This window comes from Embiotoca jacksoni, unplaced genomic scaffold (genome assembly GCF_022577435.1).
Source record: "Embiotoca jacksoni isolate LCO1_2020_lvr unplaced genomic scaffold, fEmbJac1.0.p SCAF_46, whole genome shotgun sequence".
Classification (NCBI taxonomy): Eukaryota; Metazoa; Chordata; class Actinopteri; family Embiotocidae; genus Embiotoca; species Embiotoca jacksoni.
Genome location: NW_027185399.1, coordinates 1622399 through 1637778, shown reverse-complemented (window position 1 = coordinate 1637778; position 15380 = coordinate 1622399). Strand labels below are relative to the sequence as shown.

General features: G+C 44.8%; 2 protein-coding genes across 4 annotated transcripts in view; one reads left to right on the top strand and one right to left on the bottom strand.

Annotated features, from left to right (window-relative positions):
• flnbl (filamin B, like) overlaps positions 1 to 8451 on the top strand; it is a 42112-nt gene extending 33661 nt beyond the window's left edge. For 2 of the 3 annotated variants that reach the window (XM_069169545.1, XM_069169544.1), the window contains 15 exons: positions 113 to 253; positions 594 to 722; positions 859 to 1032; positions 1318 to 1476; positions 1567 to 1770; positions 1861 to 2013; positions 2115 to 2237; positions 3361 to 3627; positions 3903 to 4040; positions 4154 to 4269; positions 5736 to 5868; positions 6084 to 6260; positions 6384 to 6602; positions 6719 to 6928; positions 7015 to 8451. In XM_069169545.1, the coding sequence (XP_069025646.1) occupies positions 113 to 253; positions 594 to 722; positions 859 to 1032; positions 1318 to 1476; positions 1567 to 1770; positions 1861 to 2013; positions 2115 to 2237; positions 3361 to 3627; positions 3903 to 4040; positions 4154 to 4269; positions 5736 to 5868; positions 6084 to 6260; positions 6384 to 6602; positions 6719 to 6928; positions 7015 to 7202 (2531 nt within the window). In that variant the 3' untranslated portion in view covers positions 7203 to 8451. Of the gene's footprint in view, positions 1 to 112; positions 254 to 593; positions 723 to 858; positions 1033 to 1317; positions 1477 to 1566; positions 1771 to 1860; positions 2014 to 2114; positions 2238 to 2651; positions 2904 to 3360; positions 3628 to 3902; positions 4041 to 4153; positions 4270 to 5735; positions 5869 to 6083; positions 6261 to 6383; positions 6603 to 6718; positions 6929 to 7014 lie in introns of all 3 variants that reach the window. The other variant, XM_069169546.1, reaches the window with a different exon arrangement.
• A 784-nt stretch (positions 8452 to 9235) lies between these two features.
• On the bottom strand, positions 9236 to 14917 carry dnase1l4.1 (deoxyribonuclease 1 like 4, tandem duplicate 1). The gene is made up of 10 exons (XM_069169658.1): positions 14859 to 14917; positions 12300 to 12385; positions 12063 to 12151; positions 11740 to 11826; positions 11283 to 11395; positions 11082 to 11194; positions 10477 to 10634; positions 9982 to 10078; positions 9735 to 9810; positions 9236 to 9519 (listed from the first exon to the last, which is right to left on the bottom strand). Exons 2-10 carry the CDS (start codon positions 12378 to 12380, stop codon positions 9398 to 9400), a joined length of 936 nt encoding a protein of 311 aa, XP_069025759.1. The 5' UTR covers positions 12381 to 12385; positions 14859 to 14917; the 3' UTR covers positions 9236 to 9397.
• Positions 14918 to 15380: the final 463 nt, after the last annotated feature.

The following is a 15380-nucleotide window of genomic DNA, read 5'->3' as shown; positions in this document are numbered from 1 at the left end:
TTGTTATCTTATGTTTTTAACTGATCTTCCATGTTTGTATTTTATAGTTTGTTTGATTAAAGTGCACCTGTGTCTCTCTCTCTCTCTCTCTCTCTCTCTCTCTCTCTCTCAGGTGAGGTGCTGATGCCTTCAGGTAAATCCGCTCAGCCGCTGATCTCGGACAACCTGGACGGGACGGTCACGGTGCAGTACTCTCCTACCGAGGCCGGTCTGCATGAGATGCACATCAAATACAACGGCACACACATCCCAGGTCAGCACACACACGAGCTGCAATACCACCAAGTGCCACTAGAGGTCGGCTCCAAAAAGCCTCCGGCTCCATAGACTCCCATTCAACTTCTCTCATCAAATCCAAAGTGAATAAAATGTGTCCATCAGTTATCTCGGTGTTGTTAGCTAAAGTCACTCCTTCTTATTAGTTTTCTGGAGGTCCATCTGAAAATAATCCCTCATTCATTAGAAAAGAAGATTCAGAACGACCAAAAGATTCTAAAAAGCCGTTTTACTGTTAAAATAAATAAATGTGCACCGACCGAGGACTCTGCTGTAGAAGATTTTCCGCTCTGATGTTGAGTCGGTTTGTGTTGCAGAATCTCCGCTTCAGTTCTACGTGAACCACGCCAGCAGTCCCAACGTCACGGCCTACGGTCCCGGCCTGAGCTACGGCGTCGCCAACAAGACGGCCACGTTCACCGTCTACACCGAGGACGCCTCTGAAGGTACGGCAAGAAGTAAAATAAGGTTTTGGACTTTTTATTTATTCTGAACTGGAAAATTTGTCTTAAGATTTAAATTCCTGGCCGACGTATCGTGCTTCAATCGTGAGAATTAAATAGTTAAATTCCGTCCGTCCAGGAGGTCTGGACTTGGCCATCGAGGGTCCGTCCAAAGCCGAGATCACCTGCGTGGACAACAAGGACGGGACATGCAGCGTCAGCTACCTGCCGACGCTGCCGGGAGATTACAACATCCTGGTCAAGTACAACGAGGAGCACATCGCCGGCAGCCCGTTCACCGCCAGGATCACCGGTCAGACACACACACACACACACACACACACACACACACACACACACACTATCAATCCTTTTATTTTCATTCCAGGTTTTTGTTTTTAAACCTTTTATTTCAGACAAAGAAGTTTGAGATCAGAAATAGAAACACAAATGAAATCCCATTTTCACTGAAGATGTTTCAGCTCCTTTGTTTAAGAATTATTTAACTTCATCGTTCAGCAGCCAGTTGACAAACTTTTTTTCAAAATAAAAACGGCTGCCTGACTCCGGCATCGTCTCGCTCCTGTTTGTCTTCCAGAGGACAACCAGCGCCGCTCGCAGGTCAAACTGGGCTCTGCAGCGGATTTCTCTCTGGACATCAACGAGACGGACCTCAGCCTGCTGACCGCCAGCATCAGAGCGCCGTCCGGCCGCGACGAGCCCTGCCTGCTCAAGAGGATGTCCAACAACCACATCGGTAACACAAAAGGAATCAAAGAAATTAAATTCCATATTTGTTTTGAATCTATTCCTTGTTTTCACCTTCCTCCTCCTCCTCCTCCTCCAGGGATCTCCTTCATCCCGCGGGAGGTGGGCGAGCACCGGGTCAGCATCCTGAAGAACGGCCGGCACGTGGCCAACAGCCCCATCACCATCATGGTGGTCCAGTCGGAGATCGGCGACGCCGGCCGGGTCCGAGCTCACGGCGACGGCCTCGTCGAAGGAACCACCTTCACCAACGCCAGCTTCGTGGTCGACACGCGGGAGGCGGGTCGGTACCGAGGAGACAACCAATCAGGGTTCAGCACGGCGTTGTGATGAAATCCTGTCCTAATAATGGTGTGTGTGTGTGTGTGTCCAGGTTACGGCGGTCTGGCTCTGTCCATCGAAGGTCCCAGTAAGGTGGACATCCAGACGGAGGACGTGGAGGACGGGACCTGCGGCGTCACCTACTGTCCCACCGAACCCGGAAACTACATCGTCTCCGTCCGCTTCGCCGAGGAACACGTCCCAGGTACCAACAAACAAACGCAACAATCTGTACGTGTCCGAAGGTTTTCTGAAGCATGATGGGAAAAACATTTTTCTAAGCGTGTGTGTTTCGTTTGTAAACAGGAAGTCCGTTCACGGTGCGGGTGACGGGCGAAGGTCGCATCCGGGAGAGTATCAGCAAACGGCAGAAGGCGGCGTCGGTCGCCGGCGTCGGGAGTGTGTGTGACCTCAGCCTGAAGATACCAGGTACACACACACACACACACACACACACACACACAATGTCTCACGTCACTAATATGAAGGCTCGTCTGATTGGTCGATGAATCACTATTAAAACCAGTAAAAGAAAAAACTTTCAAGTCATTTCTGAGCTCATTAAAATTATTATTATAAAAGTCGACTTCCAGAAATCCTGCGAGGAAACTTCCTGCGTCGTCAGAACGCGTTTCCTGTCTGAAGCTCGTTTCTCCTGTTTCTGTCTGCCGATCTTCATCATTTGTCTTTTTCTTATTTCCTTCGTCTTCCTCTTTATTTCTGTCTCACTGTTTTTCTGCCTTGTTTCCTTTTGTTCTTCTTCTCCTCCTCAGTTTCTCCTTATTTTCTCCTCCTCTGCTCTCTGCCTTCCTCTTCCTCCTTCCCCTCCTCCTCCTCCTCCAGTGAGTTGGTTCCTACTGGTCTTGTCGAGGCAGCTCCTCCTCTCTCACACCTCCTCCCGCTCCTACTGCTCCCTCTGGTGGTCCGGAGGTCTCGGCCGTCGCTCCGCCGTCCCCCAGGACCGGAGCCTCTCCCCCGGGCGCGTCCGCCTCATTTCCGGCCTCTCCGGCCTGGTGCTGTCGGGGGGAGCGAGAGCAGCGAGGGGCGTCTGGGTGGTCGACGCCCAGTGCTCGGGGGGCGGGGCCAAGGTCGAGGGTGCGTTGTTGACTTTCTGGGGTTAGCAGCACCGCTACATGCTTCTTTAAGTTGCAGCTGCGTGACAAGAGATTCAAACGCATGTTTGATCAGCTGGTTTTTGGATTTAATTTTTCAGTATCTTCAATCAATAAAATCGTTCGCTTGAGATCGGAACATGTTTGTCACACTTCAAAAAGAGAAAAATGTTGAAGTCAGAACCTAATTTTTCCTCTTTTCTTCCACTGGATCCTTTTTCTTTGCTTATTTCTGATACTTATTTCTTTCTCACTTCACCGCCACCCAAATTGGATTTTCTACACTTTTACTGGCATCATGTTTTCATCAAAACAACAACAAAAATCCTTGTATATAAATATCTGAGGAGTTGCATGATGAGTTCAACACTGAATCAGTTGAGTCAACTTATAAATAAAAAAAAAAGTAAATAACTACAATACCTGTTGTCTCTTTGCAGCGATCGACATGCAGGACGTCACCACCGAGGTCACGTCCCCCTCCGGAGCCAGTCAGCCGGCCGAGCTGGTCGCCGTGGGCAACGACACCTACTGCGTGCGCTTCGTGCCCACGGAGATGGGCGTGCACAGCGTGAGCGTGAGGTACAGGGGCGTGCACGTGCCGGGCAGCCCCTTCCAGTTCACCGTGGGGCCGCTGGGAGAGGGCGGGGCCGCCAAGGTGAGCGCCGGAGGTCCGGGACTGGAGGGAGCACAGGCAGGAGAGCCAGGTACACCTGCAACGCACCTGACACAGAGGTCACCTCAACATGAACCACAGACTGTATGTAAAAAGTAGCTGCAATACCAGCGAGTGCCACTAGAGGTCGGCTCCAAAAAGCCTCCGGCTCCATAGACTCCCATTCAACTTCTCTCATCAAATCCAAAGTGAATAAAATGTGTCCATCAGTTATCTCGGTGTTGTTAGCTAAAGTCACTCCTTCTTATTAGTTTTCTGGAGGTCCATCTGAAAATAATCCCCCCCCCCCCTCCCCTCTCTCTCCAGCTGAGTTCAGTATCTGGACGAGGGAGGCCGGCGCCGGCGGTCTGTCCGTTGCTGTGGAAGGACCCAGCAGGGCGGAGATCTCCTTCGACGACCGCAAGGACGGATCCTGTGGCGTCTCCTATGTTGCACAGGAGCCCGGTACACACACACACACACACACACACACACACACACACACACACACACAGTTTAAATGACTGTTCATTATTTGATCTCCATTACATCCTCCTCCTCCTCCTCTTCCTCTCCAGGTGATTATGAGATCTCGGTGAAGTTCAACGACCGCCACATTCCCAACAGCCCCTTCCTGGTTCCTGTTGTCGCTCCGGTGAACGACGCCCGCCGCCTCACTGTTAGCGGCCTTCAGGTGAGGCATGAGGAGACACCTCCACCCCCCCCCGCCGGCCCGGCTTCACTGAAAGGGCTCCGGGGCACAGTTGCATGAAAGATCGATTTTTATTCCCACGGAGAAAATGAAGGTTCGACTGGTTTGGGCTTTTGTTCTCTTAATCAGTCGAACGGGTTTGAAGTATTTTCTTTATGCAACTGGCCTCGTGGACGTGACCACTGCCAGGCAAACACACCGTTCCTTTGTTGACACTTTGGCCTGAGAGAGGAGACAATGGAAACACAATGGAGTCAAAAATAGAACCAGTAGACAGTCTTCATTATAAATGTCAGATTTTTTTCAGACAAAAGATAATAAATTCCCAAAGATAGAAAATAGAAGAGAAAGTTTTGAAAAAATAATTGCTAATTTTGTTGAAACAAATTTGACTTTTTCTTTTTTTTTTTTTTTTCACATTTGAGGAAATTAAACTGAGTGATCTGCCTTTTGGCTTGATAGCAAAATAATAATTTTACTTGATTAAGAACATTTATTTTAATGACATTTACTGAATACAGTATTGACAAAAAAAAATAAAGTATCTTCTAAAATGTGATTTATCCTCTCGATACTTCAAACATTCCTGTTGAACTTCATTTAAATCTGACCAGCGGTTACTGTCTCTTCGTTGGTGTTGGATGGACAAACATCTCCACCGTCTGACAAAATAAAAAAAAAAAAATCGTACGATAAAGTTCGTATTATATTCAGTGACGTGTTGAGAGTAGCTGAGTTGGATATGGGTCGTCAGGTCGTCCCTCTCGGCGGGCTTCGCCTGGCTCTGGTCATCCCCTCCCTTTTCGTTCGGTGTGGAACGGTCGGTGTTTCTCTTGTGTTTCATTTAAAGGCTTTTAACAGCATCGTCATCGTCGGCGTCGTCGACTCCCTGGTGGTCGAGCTGCAGCAGACGGAGGCCACAGCGGACTTCCTGCTGTCCTCCTACAGGCCGTAGTTCGTTTTTCATTGTGTCGCTGTAGACGAAGATCTGCTCGGTTCAGTCTGCAACGCTCTCACTTGGTCAAATCTGGGTCGGTTCATAAAGTACCAAGTTCTTGGTACTTTATGATACTCGTATTTTTAGGTTTGCAGATGAATTAATTTTTACACTGAAAACTGTCCCGCTTCGTTCATCGTGTGTTTTTAATTACGTCCTTATTAAAAGCTCGCGTTTAGAAAAAAGTAAATAATCATTAGTTGTAAACGCTGAAGTGCTGCAGACTGAATCGGATTCATTTGGTCCATGTGGATATAGTCTGTACGGTGATGTTCATGGTCAGTGTGGCCCTCCGAGTCCGTCTGCTGCAGCTGCACCACGAGGAGCTCAGGTAAGAGTAGAAAACAGTAGAAACACGGAGGCACTCTGATCGGCTGCTAAACACTGTTTCTACGAGTGTGTGTGTGTGTGATCTTCTCGTCGTTCACTGACCGTGTGTCCGACCCGGCAGGAGTCCGGTCTGAAGGTGAATCACCCAGCATCCTTTGCGGTGCGTCTGAATGGAGCCCAGGGCAAGATGGAGGCCAAAGTGCACAGCCCCTCGGGAGCTCTGGAGCAGTGTGCCGTCACAGAACTGGAGAAAGGTCTGTGGGGGTTAAAAGGAGAAACCTTTTTTTACGGTATTTTTAATCGGGAGATTCGATCTGAGAGAACGAATGCAAGATTTTATTGGTTTTGGGATGTGAGGGATGTCTTCCTTTTTAACAGGAAGAAAACTTCCTACAGAACTTGCGCTGAGATTCATGTGTGTGAAATATCTTTTGGTACGAGGACTGCTGATAACAAACCCTTCCTCTAGATAAGTACGCCATCCGGTTCATCCCCCGAGAGAACGGCATCCACACCATCGACGTCAAATTCAACGGCTCTCACATCCCAGGAAGTCCTTTCCAGGTCCGCGTCGGAGAACCGGGACAGACCGGAGAGCCCGGTCTGGTGTCGGCGTACGGCGCCGGACTGGAGCGAGGAACGACAGGTGGGCTTAACGGCCTTTTCCAAAAACAAAACAAAATTAGCAGCTCGTACACGAAGGTTTAACCGTCGACTTTGAGGAAAACAAAACAATTTGTGTTTTTTTTTTGTTTTTTTTATCTCTCAGGTACCCAGTCGGAGTTCGTCATCAACAACACGAAGGCGGGCCCCGGGGCCTTGGCCGTGACCATCGAGGGCCCGTCCAAGGTAAAGATGGACTGCCAGGAGGTTCCAGAGGGCTACAAAGTGCAGTACACTCCCATGGCGCCCGGAAACTACCTGATCAGCATCAAATACGGAGGACCCAACCACATCACCGGCAGTCCCTTCAAGGCCAAAGTCACAGGTAGAGTCTGAAGGTCACACCGTCCGGACCAGAACCCCGGAGCCGGACGCTTCATTTTATCAGCGCTTTATAAATATATGATCTTTTTTTTTTGCCCTTTTCTAACGTCTCGGCAGGAACTCGCCTGGTGAACGTGACCAACGCCAGCGAGACGTCGACCCTGACGGTGGACCCGGCGGTGCGGTCGTCCGTCAGCGACTTCACTGACGGCACCATGCCGAGGCCCGGCGACTCCGACGCCAGCAAGGTGCTGAGCCGAGGACCCGGACTCAGCAAGGCCTTCGTGGGTCAGAAGAGCAGCTTCTCCGTCGACTGCAGCAAAGCTGGTGAGCAAGAAAATTCACTCATTAAACTAAAAGCCGAGTAATGTTGCGTAATCACTTAAATACCCCCCCCCCCCTCCTTTTCCCAGGTAAGAACATGCTCCTGGTGGGCGTCCACGGCCCTCAGGTGCCCTGCGAGGAGGTTCTGGTCAAACACGTGGGCAGCCTGCAGTACAACGTCAGCTACCTGCTGAAGGAGCGGGGCAGCTACGTCCTGGTGGTGAAGTGGGGCGAAGACCACATCCCCGGTTCCCCCTTCCACGTCACCGTCCCTTGAAGAAGCCCCCCCCCCCCCCCCCCCCACACACACACACTCCTCCTGCACCATTTTGGATCCCCGTTCAAGTTAAATTGGACGCGTCGGCTTGCACTACAAACGACTGTCCGACCAACACGCTGCTTCGTTTTCGGTTCAAATCAGACGTTCGGAAGATTTTCTTGCCAATTCACGTGTTGAAATGTTTCTCAAACTGATAAAAAAAAAAAATACAAAATTAAGTGTCAACAACTTTTAAACAGTAAAGAGTTGAAGAAAAATGTTGAGACTTTTTCTGCATTGAATCAGGGACGCAAAATCAGACTTAAAACTGGAGCTTTAAAGAAAACCGAGAACTAATTGGGAACGACAGATCTAATTTATTAATTATTGCTCCCCTGAAACTATTTTCACTAATTTTGCACTCGGACTCAATTTGATAACCTTTTAAATGTTTAAACATATAACTGGAATATCACAACACTTTCCTGCAGTCCTACAGTGCCAGGAACAAACATGGAAAAACAACATTTATGGCGTCCTGTGAGGTTTCTTGATGATTTCATTGTCAGAAAGACAAATCTGTGCAGAGCTTTTTTTCTTTTTCCTCATTAAATTAGTGAAGCACTGTGAATGTAAAAGTGAGTAAACATCTCAAGTGCTCCGCGTTGGGCTTCTTCTTGTCAGTTTGTTAAAGTGTGGACAGACAGGAAGTGTCGAACTGTACGCAACTACTGATGTTTATTGTCGAGTTCTTTTCTTTTTTTTCTCCCGAACTTTTATCTCCCAGAATCCCATGAGTACTTATTGTTGCCATAACGACTGTTTAAGCTGCCTTCACACTACTGTTTTCCTGCACTGTTCAACAGACTACTTGATTATGTGCTAGTATTTTTTGGGGGGGGGAGGTTCGTTGATATTCTGTCATCCCTTTCCAGTGTTTTCACATGAACAGATCTGACTTTGTCGCTCGGTTCTGATCCGAGCAATGCACCAACAAACATGCAAAATATTGCTTAGAATATTAAAACATCTAATATCGGATCTGAGCGGGAAAATTCAAAGTCAGATTTTTCGTTTGTGTTTAAATCTCGAAATCTTCATGACTTGTTGTTGCCTTTATCACTGCTACCTTTGATACTTAAGGGATGAGAGGATCTTTGTACGCTTCTCATTTTGTATTAGGGAACAGATGTTTTAATGTGAAACTAAACCCTGAGATGATGTACATTTGATAATTAAAATAAACTGGAATTAAGATTATGTTGAATTTTTCAGATCTCAAGTCTTTTTGTTTGGACTTTCAGACACTACAGGAGGTTGGAAATACAAATGTATGTACTCTGCTGAAACCTTAATCTCTTTCCTAAAATGTCATGCATGTTGTCCAATATGTCAAAATAATATACTATTTTACTCATTACTGTATCAAAATCATTTTTACTGCACCTTTGTACCCTCATTTAGGAAATTCTTTAATTGTTTTATTTGTTGTCCTATACTGTTTTTACCAAATGTTACAGTTGCTACCAGTAAAAACTCAAACGGCAAGTGTTTAGTGTTAAAAACAGGCCTGTACGTGATTTAACGAAGTAAAAAGAAAGCTAAGTAAAAAGCCAGTAGAAAAGTTAATTGTTTAAGACAATAAGTTAAAAAAAAAGAGTAAAAAAGTAAAACACCCCAGTATTTTTTATTTTAATTGACCGTCTATAAAAAGCAGTTCAAAGCTGAATCCATTATTATGCCGGTGTAATACTCAGAGACGGTCACTAGAGGGCGCGTGGCTCTCAGGAGGAATGTCATACTCGGTGGCGGCAAGCGCTGCACTATAAAAGACCAAGAAGGCTTAAATGTGTTTGATAATATTAGTTATCATTGTAAACGTTTATTTTTTTTTATTATTGTTTCTGCAGTAGAAGTGAATTATGTTTCATTTATGTAGAAAGATGTACTGTAAAAAATTTCCATAACAAACCTGTTTTTATAATTAATTTCATATTGGAGGAAAAAAATTAATATAAAAAAAATAACGAGACATTGATTCAGTCAAAACACAGATTAAAAAGTGTTTAATTAAACATATTGGCACTCGTCCAAAAAAAAAAAAAAAGAGTAGGATATGAGCAGCAGTCCCGGAGGTTGAGGTTAAGTCGGTAAACCGTTTATGGGTTAATTGTTCTGTTTGGTGTTTTTGGAGCAGATCCGGCCAGTCGACCTTAAACCAGCTTCATCTTGGCCACCTTCAGTCGTAGCACCTGGATCTCCAGGTTCAGCTTCTCCCGCTCCAGCAGCAGGTTTCCTCTCTTCAGCTCCATCAGATCCTCGTTCGGCTCCTGACCTGCAGAGGAAAACAACAACAACACACAATCCACTCAAAAAGGTACGTTTGATTACCCAGAAAATAGTCATTTATAATTTAAAAAAAAAAAAATCTGGAAGAGTGAATTTAGCGAATGACCTAAAGGAAACTTCGTGGAAAAAAAGATCTCGACATGAATTTTTTTTCTATTATCGATAGCTGTAGTACATGAGCGTGACATAATTGCTCGTTACCATCCTGGTCATCTGTTGTCGTGGTTACGGACTTCAGCTCCACCTCCACAGGATAGTGGTCGCTCACATCCAGAGCCTGGGAAAGTAAACGGTTGTTTATTGACTTGACATTTCCCTGCAGAAGAACTTGTATAACGTCTCTAATGCCAAACAGAGATCAGGTTTTAAGGCTCGTGGGAGAGCAGCACGATAATTAATGTCAGACCTCGTGAAAACAACAACAACAACAACAACAACAACGACGCACCTTCTCCTCGCTGAGTCCGTACGCCTCCTGGAAGTTGAAGGGTTTGGCCGAGTTCGGTACGACAGCGCGGAGCATGTCGTCTCCGTAGACCACGATCCTGGACGGAGGTCGGACGTACATATTTCAATCCACGTTCAAAAAAAGGTCAAAGGTCGTACTTCGCTTTACTACGCCGGAAAACCAGGCAGCCGTTATAAATACGGTGTGTTCAAATCGTTCCGTTAAAATTCAAGGAGTTCGCAGACAAATGTCGTTTTAATTGATTATCGGCTTCATACGAAAGAAATTAATCTAACAGCCTAAAGGTCGGCGTGTTGGCCGATGATGTTAAATTGTTTTTAAAACATTTGATAATTCATTAAAAAAAAATTGAGTTTTAAAGTGTGCATTTAAATGTCAAGCCAATTTAACCCGCTTTTATTTTGACAGTCTATATAACATCCTGTTTACCGTCTTCTATTTTCTACCTAGTGTGTGTGTGTGCGTGTGCGTTACCTGTCATACGTGTGGTCGTTTCCGGTGCTCGCCGTGGTGTCGACGTCATCCGCGATCAGCCAGTGGAAGTTCTTGTCGCTACGGATACGGATGGTCTTCATGTCCCTGTTGGAGACGTAGGCGCCGTCGGCGTTGAAGTCGCCGAGGATCATCACGTTCTACGGCACAGCAGCGGGAGAGCAGGTGTCAATCAATCTGAGGGCCGCCGTCTCCTCGTCTTCTTCTTCTGGGTGAGACGGCAGACGCTTTAATTTTAATTTTATTTTTTTTAGATAATGTTGGACGGTTCTTTCGAGGATTTCCTGAACTCTGAAGAAAACACTTGTACGATTTTTTTGTCACGGTTGATGAGTGTTTGAGAAGTTTCTGCCGTTTATTATTTGCTTACAACCATTTCTATAAATAGTTTTTCGCTTTTTCACTATTTATCCGTCACCATTATATTTATATCCAATACTTTAGCCATGTGCTTGTCTGCTCTCCTGCTATTTTATATTGAACTTATTTCTATTTCCCAATCACTTTAAATTCCCTCTCTCTGGATCAGATCGTGTTTCGTATCGTGAGCAGCGTCGTTGCCGATGACGACGACGTCGCATCCTTACGTCCGTCCTCCACTTCTTCTTCACGTGCTGGAAGACGTCGTAGAGTTCGTCCAGCTCCTTCTCCGAGTCCTTGGGCTTGGTGTGAACCGGGATCATCACCAGGTCCTTCATCACTGTGGTGAGCGCACACACACACACACTTATATTTCTATATTAATTAAAGACATTGCATGTGCACGTGACGGACAGCTCCTCCCTCACCTGTATTGAGACACCTGAATCTCAGGATGTAGGGATCTCTGGCAAAAACGTCTCCGCTCTCCGTCGCCACGTCATCAAACTGAAAGCTGCCCACCAAGTCAACGAGGTCATCCCTACACACACCCACACACACCCACACACACACACACACACACACACACACACACACACACACACCCACACACACACACACACACACACTCTTCAGGTCTTTTGCTGTAGTTCAGAGTTAATTTTCCCCATAAATTCCCTCAAAAACAACAGAATCCTCCTTCATAAGCATTGAACCCCTAAAAAGAAAAGAACGTATTTAACCACATCAGTCAGTTTTAAATCGGCGTACAACATACAGAAAGATTCCCAAACATCTTTCCAATAAAACGGATGCATTTATCCCCGACGTCCGGTTCTGATTCAGATCTGCCGTACGGCCTCCGAACCCCTCGACGCCGCTCACCTGTACAGGAACATGAACTGCTCCTTGTAGCGCGTCCGGCCCAGACGGCTGCTGATTTTCAGAGTGTATTGATGTTTCCTGTTGGATCTGAGCACACGAATTCAAAGCTAAAACACCGTCGTTATCACTCAGACTGCTTCAGTCGTCTCCATTTTTTTTTTTGGAGGTTTCAGTGTTGGTATTCGGTCCACCGTCCATTAGCATCTGATTTCAGTTTACATAATCAAAAGGATATATGTGGAGTGGGCTGGATGAGATTCAGCGGTACGTTCCTCCTGATTACCACGTGAGCACGCCGACATGTTAAACTACGACAAACGCACCTGTTGAGAGCGTCCATCAAGGTTTTCACGGACGCTCCGCTGGCGTCCACCACCTCCAGGATCACTATGATGTCATATCGAGACACGATCTGGGAGACGAGCAGAGAAATGACCTCAGTTTAATTTATAATTAAAATCTCAACGGTTTGTTGTATATTTTCTTGTCAATTTATGACAATAATTATGCATTTTTCACCGTTGTTTTCTAAAGCCGAAGCGATCTGCCGTTCAACTGACCTTAATCAGGATATTGAGGACGTCCGGGTCGGACACTTTGTTCAGTCCAAACTTCTGGATGTTAAAAGAAGCGACTTTCATGGTGACTTTTGAGAAGGAAAAAAAGAAAGAGAAATATTTTTGGCCTTTTTTTCAACATATTGTGTCCGGACACGCAAAGGTATGTGTGATGTTACATTACCCCCATCGAACAAGCTATTTGTTTTGTGTGTGTCGAGGGAGTGTGTGTGTGTGTGGGGGGGGGGGGGGGGGGGGGGGGGCACAGCATTGTGTTTAACAGCAGTCTTGTCTCATAAAAGCTTTTGACCCGAGGCTCCCAGTACATACCGAAAGAAAACTGCCTGTTGTGGTTTAAGTACACGATAAAGATGCTTCTCACAGCAGGTGGCCGTTTTAACTTCATCTCCACAGGCAAGAAACAAGTATTATATGGATGACATAAGAAGATGGTGAATGGTTTGACTAAAGTAGAGATGATTTGATTCAAGATAGTTTGGTGTAATTTTGATTATTTCCAGCACTCAAAAATATTAGAGAGGAGCGACCCAAGAAGAGTGAAAGTGGAAAAAAAAACAACCCGGTTGACAATCATAAATATAAACACAAAATAAGTTTAAAATCAAACAAGATATGACAACAATGAATTAAAAGAATGAAATTATGAAAAAAAAAAATACAACTCATTGTGAGTTCTACTTAGATAATTGATGGGGAAAAAAAAATCATTTGATTCTGGTTTTGTTACTGTAGTTTACAAAAAGAAAGAGTTTTGATCAAAAACTAAGGTTTCAGATACAAAACACACCAGACGGTGAATCTAATCATGGCGTCAGCATCCAAAGACTCCAGATGGAAAAACTAAAAGCCGAACTAAAGACAGCAAAACAGAAAACCACGCCTGTCACAGAGAGAGGGGAACACAGCCTGAATTAACTGGGGAGAGGAGGACCACGAGGGACAGCTGAAACCAACCAGGGTCGGGTAATTATTAATCTCAAGGGCGGGAAACTCAAGGAAGTGAAGGAACAGGAAACAGCAAGATACGTGATTTACAAAATAAAACAGGAAACAAAAGAGAAAAGCTAAACATCGTTAAATTACTTCACGTCTGTATTTTTGGTGGCGTTGGTGCTTTATTTATTTCTAGCTAAACTTTATTCGGGGTTTTATTCAATCTAATTCGTAACAAAGAACGTCAAACAATTGCCACAGTTTTTGCACAGTGGTTAAAATGTGTCTTGAATTAGCCTTTTTAATGGAAGTATATTTTGTATTTTGTCCACATCAACATGATCAATCCGTGTCTTTGATTTGAATGAATGAGCTGCTTTCTGCGTTCTTGTTCAACTGACTTCCTCCGACAAGGTTTGCATGAGGAACGCAGACAGAAAACTTGTTCCGACCTGTTTTACAGTCTTTACGAAGCCCCTTCGCTGATCCCCATCATCACTGCAGCCTTTTTTGAGGGTCAAATATTGTCCTGTTAGTGTAATAGTTACGTTTTCTACGCAGCAATTTTCTTCATCCAGAACAGTTTTCTGTCTCCCGAAGACAGTAAAAGCTTTACTATTAAAACACATCATGAGTTTCTAAAATATGGTGCATTGTGCTTTAAAAGATAAACTGTCCAACAATATGTTTTTTTAAATTGCGCCACTTTCCCCAACTTCCAATGTACAGTTTGTAGGTTTAATGCATCGGTGATATATTCCACTAATTTATGTATATATATATATAACATGACACTCTAAAAGAGGCCAATCTGCATAATCATAATGTTTATTGATCAAACTTTTAAGTATATTTTAATTCAAGTACTTTGAAACAAAAACACCAACTCACTAAAAACTACTTACTTCTGTACAGTTCAACATTTTATTGTGGTAGCAGAAACTGAATTCTCCAAAACCTCTGACATGTTCCCAGTTCTAGTGGTTTACTAGCGCCCCTAGTAAAATTGTACTTGCATTATTTAAAAGTAAATATATGTACCAACAATTTCTGACTGAAATATGAGATTACAAAACTAAAGTCGTAATATTTTAGGGAAACCTTTAGTACGTTTTGTCGGCCAAAAATTCATTAATCAAGACAATAATCAGTAAAATATTTGAGAATTGAATTGTTGGCATTTTCAGGCTTCCGCAAAGAAACCACGAGGGGGCGGAGCTTATGTGTTTGACCTATTGCCCTTTCATTGTTTGACAGTTATGGTTTACAACAGGCAGTAGATCTTTATCAGCAGATACTGCAGTTAAAATAACAACAATCATGTTCAAACTGAAGTCTGACGTCAACGTCGTTCCAACTGAATCTGAACATTCATCTTAACATCACATTCATTTCACCTGCAATAACGCTTCTTTACATTTCAGTCCAATTTAACTTCAATCAGCTTCACTTTGTACTTTTCCGGTGTTGTTTTGTTAAATTAAGGATCGTCTCTCGCCTTCTAAAACATAAACAACAAGAACACAGAAGAAGGAATCTGTGTGGTTGTCTGGAGCTGCTCAGGTATTCAGCTCCAAGTCAGCAAAAAACAAACAAGTTCTTTCTCACCTGCAGGAGGAGAAGCTGCTGTCTGACACCTGAGACCAGATCTGCGTCTTCAAGTGAAGAAGCTGTCTGTCATCAGGGAAGAACAACATGTGGACTGTGACCACAGGTAGCGCGATTGGTCGAGAGCCAACCAATGGGCAGCTGGATAGAGAGGAGAGGAGGGGAAAGGATGTCCCGCCCCTTTTTAATGCCTACCTGCTGTAGAGGGTGATGAAAGATCTTTGACTGAGGCTGCAATTAGAAATATGAGCTTGGTCTTATTTTATCCAACATTTATCTCCTAAAAAACGAAATATTCAAACGTGTTTGTGTGTGAGAGACAAAGAGGAAGTTTTTCTGCTGTGGTTTTCTCAACAGGAACTCTACAGAGAACCCACAGGAAATCCTCCACCAGATAAAGCCCCGATACACTGGTGTGTCTGAGAGTAATTATGTTCTGCCTGATAAACAGTTCACAGCTGCCTTCTGGTTTTCACGGGGAGTCGATGGAAACCAGCCTCTTTAGGGCGGGTACACATCTGT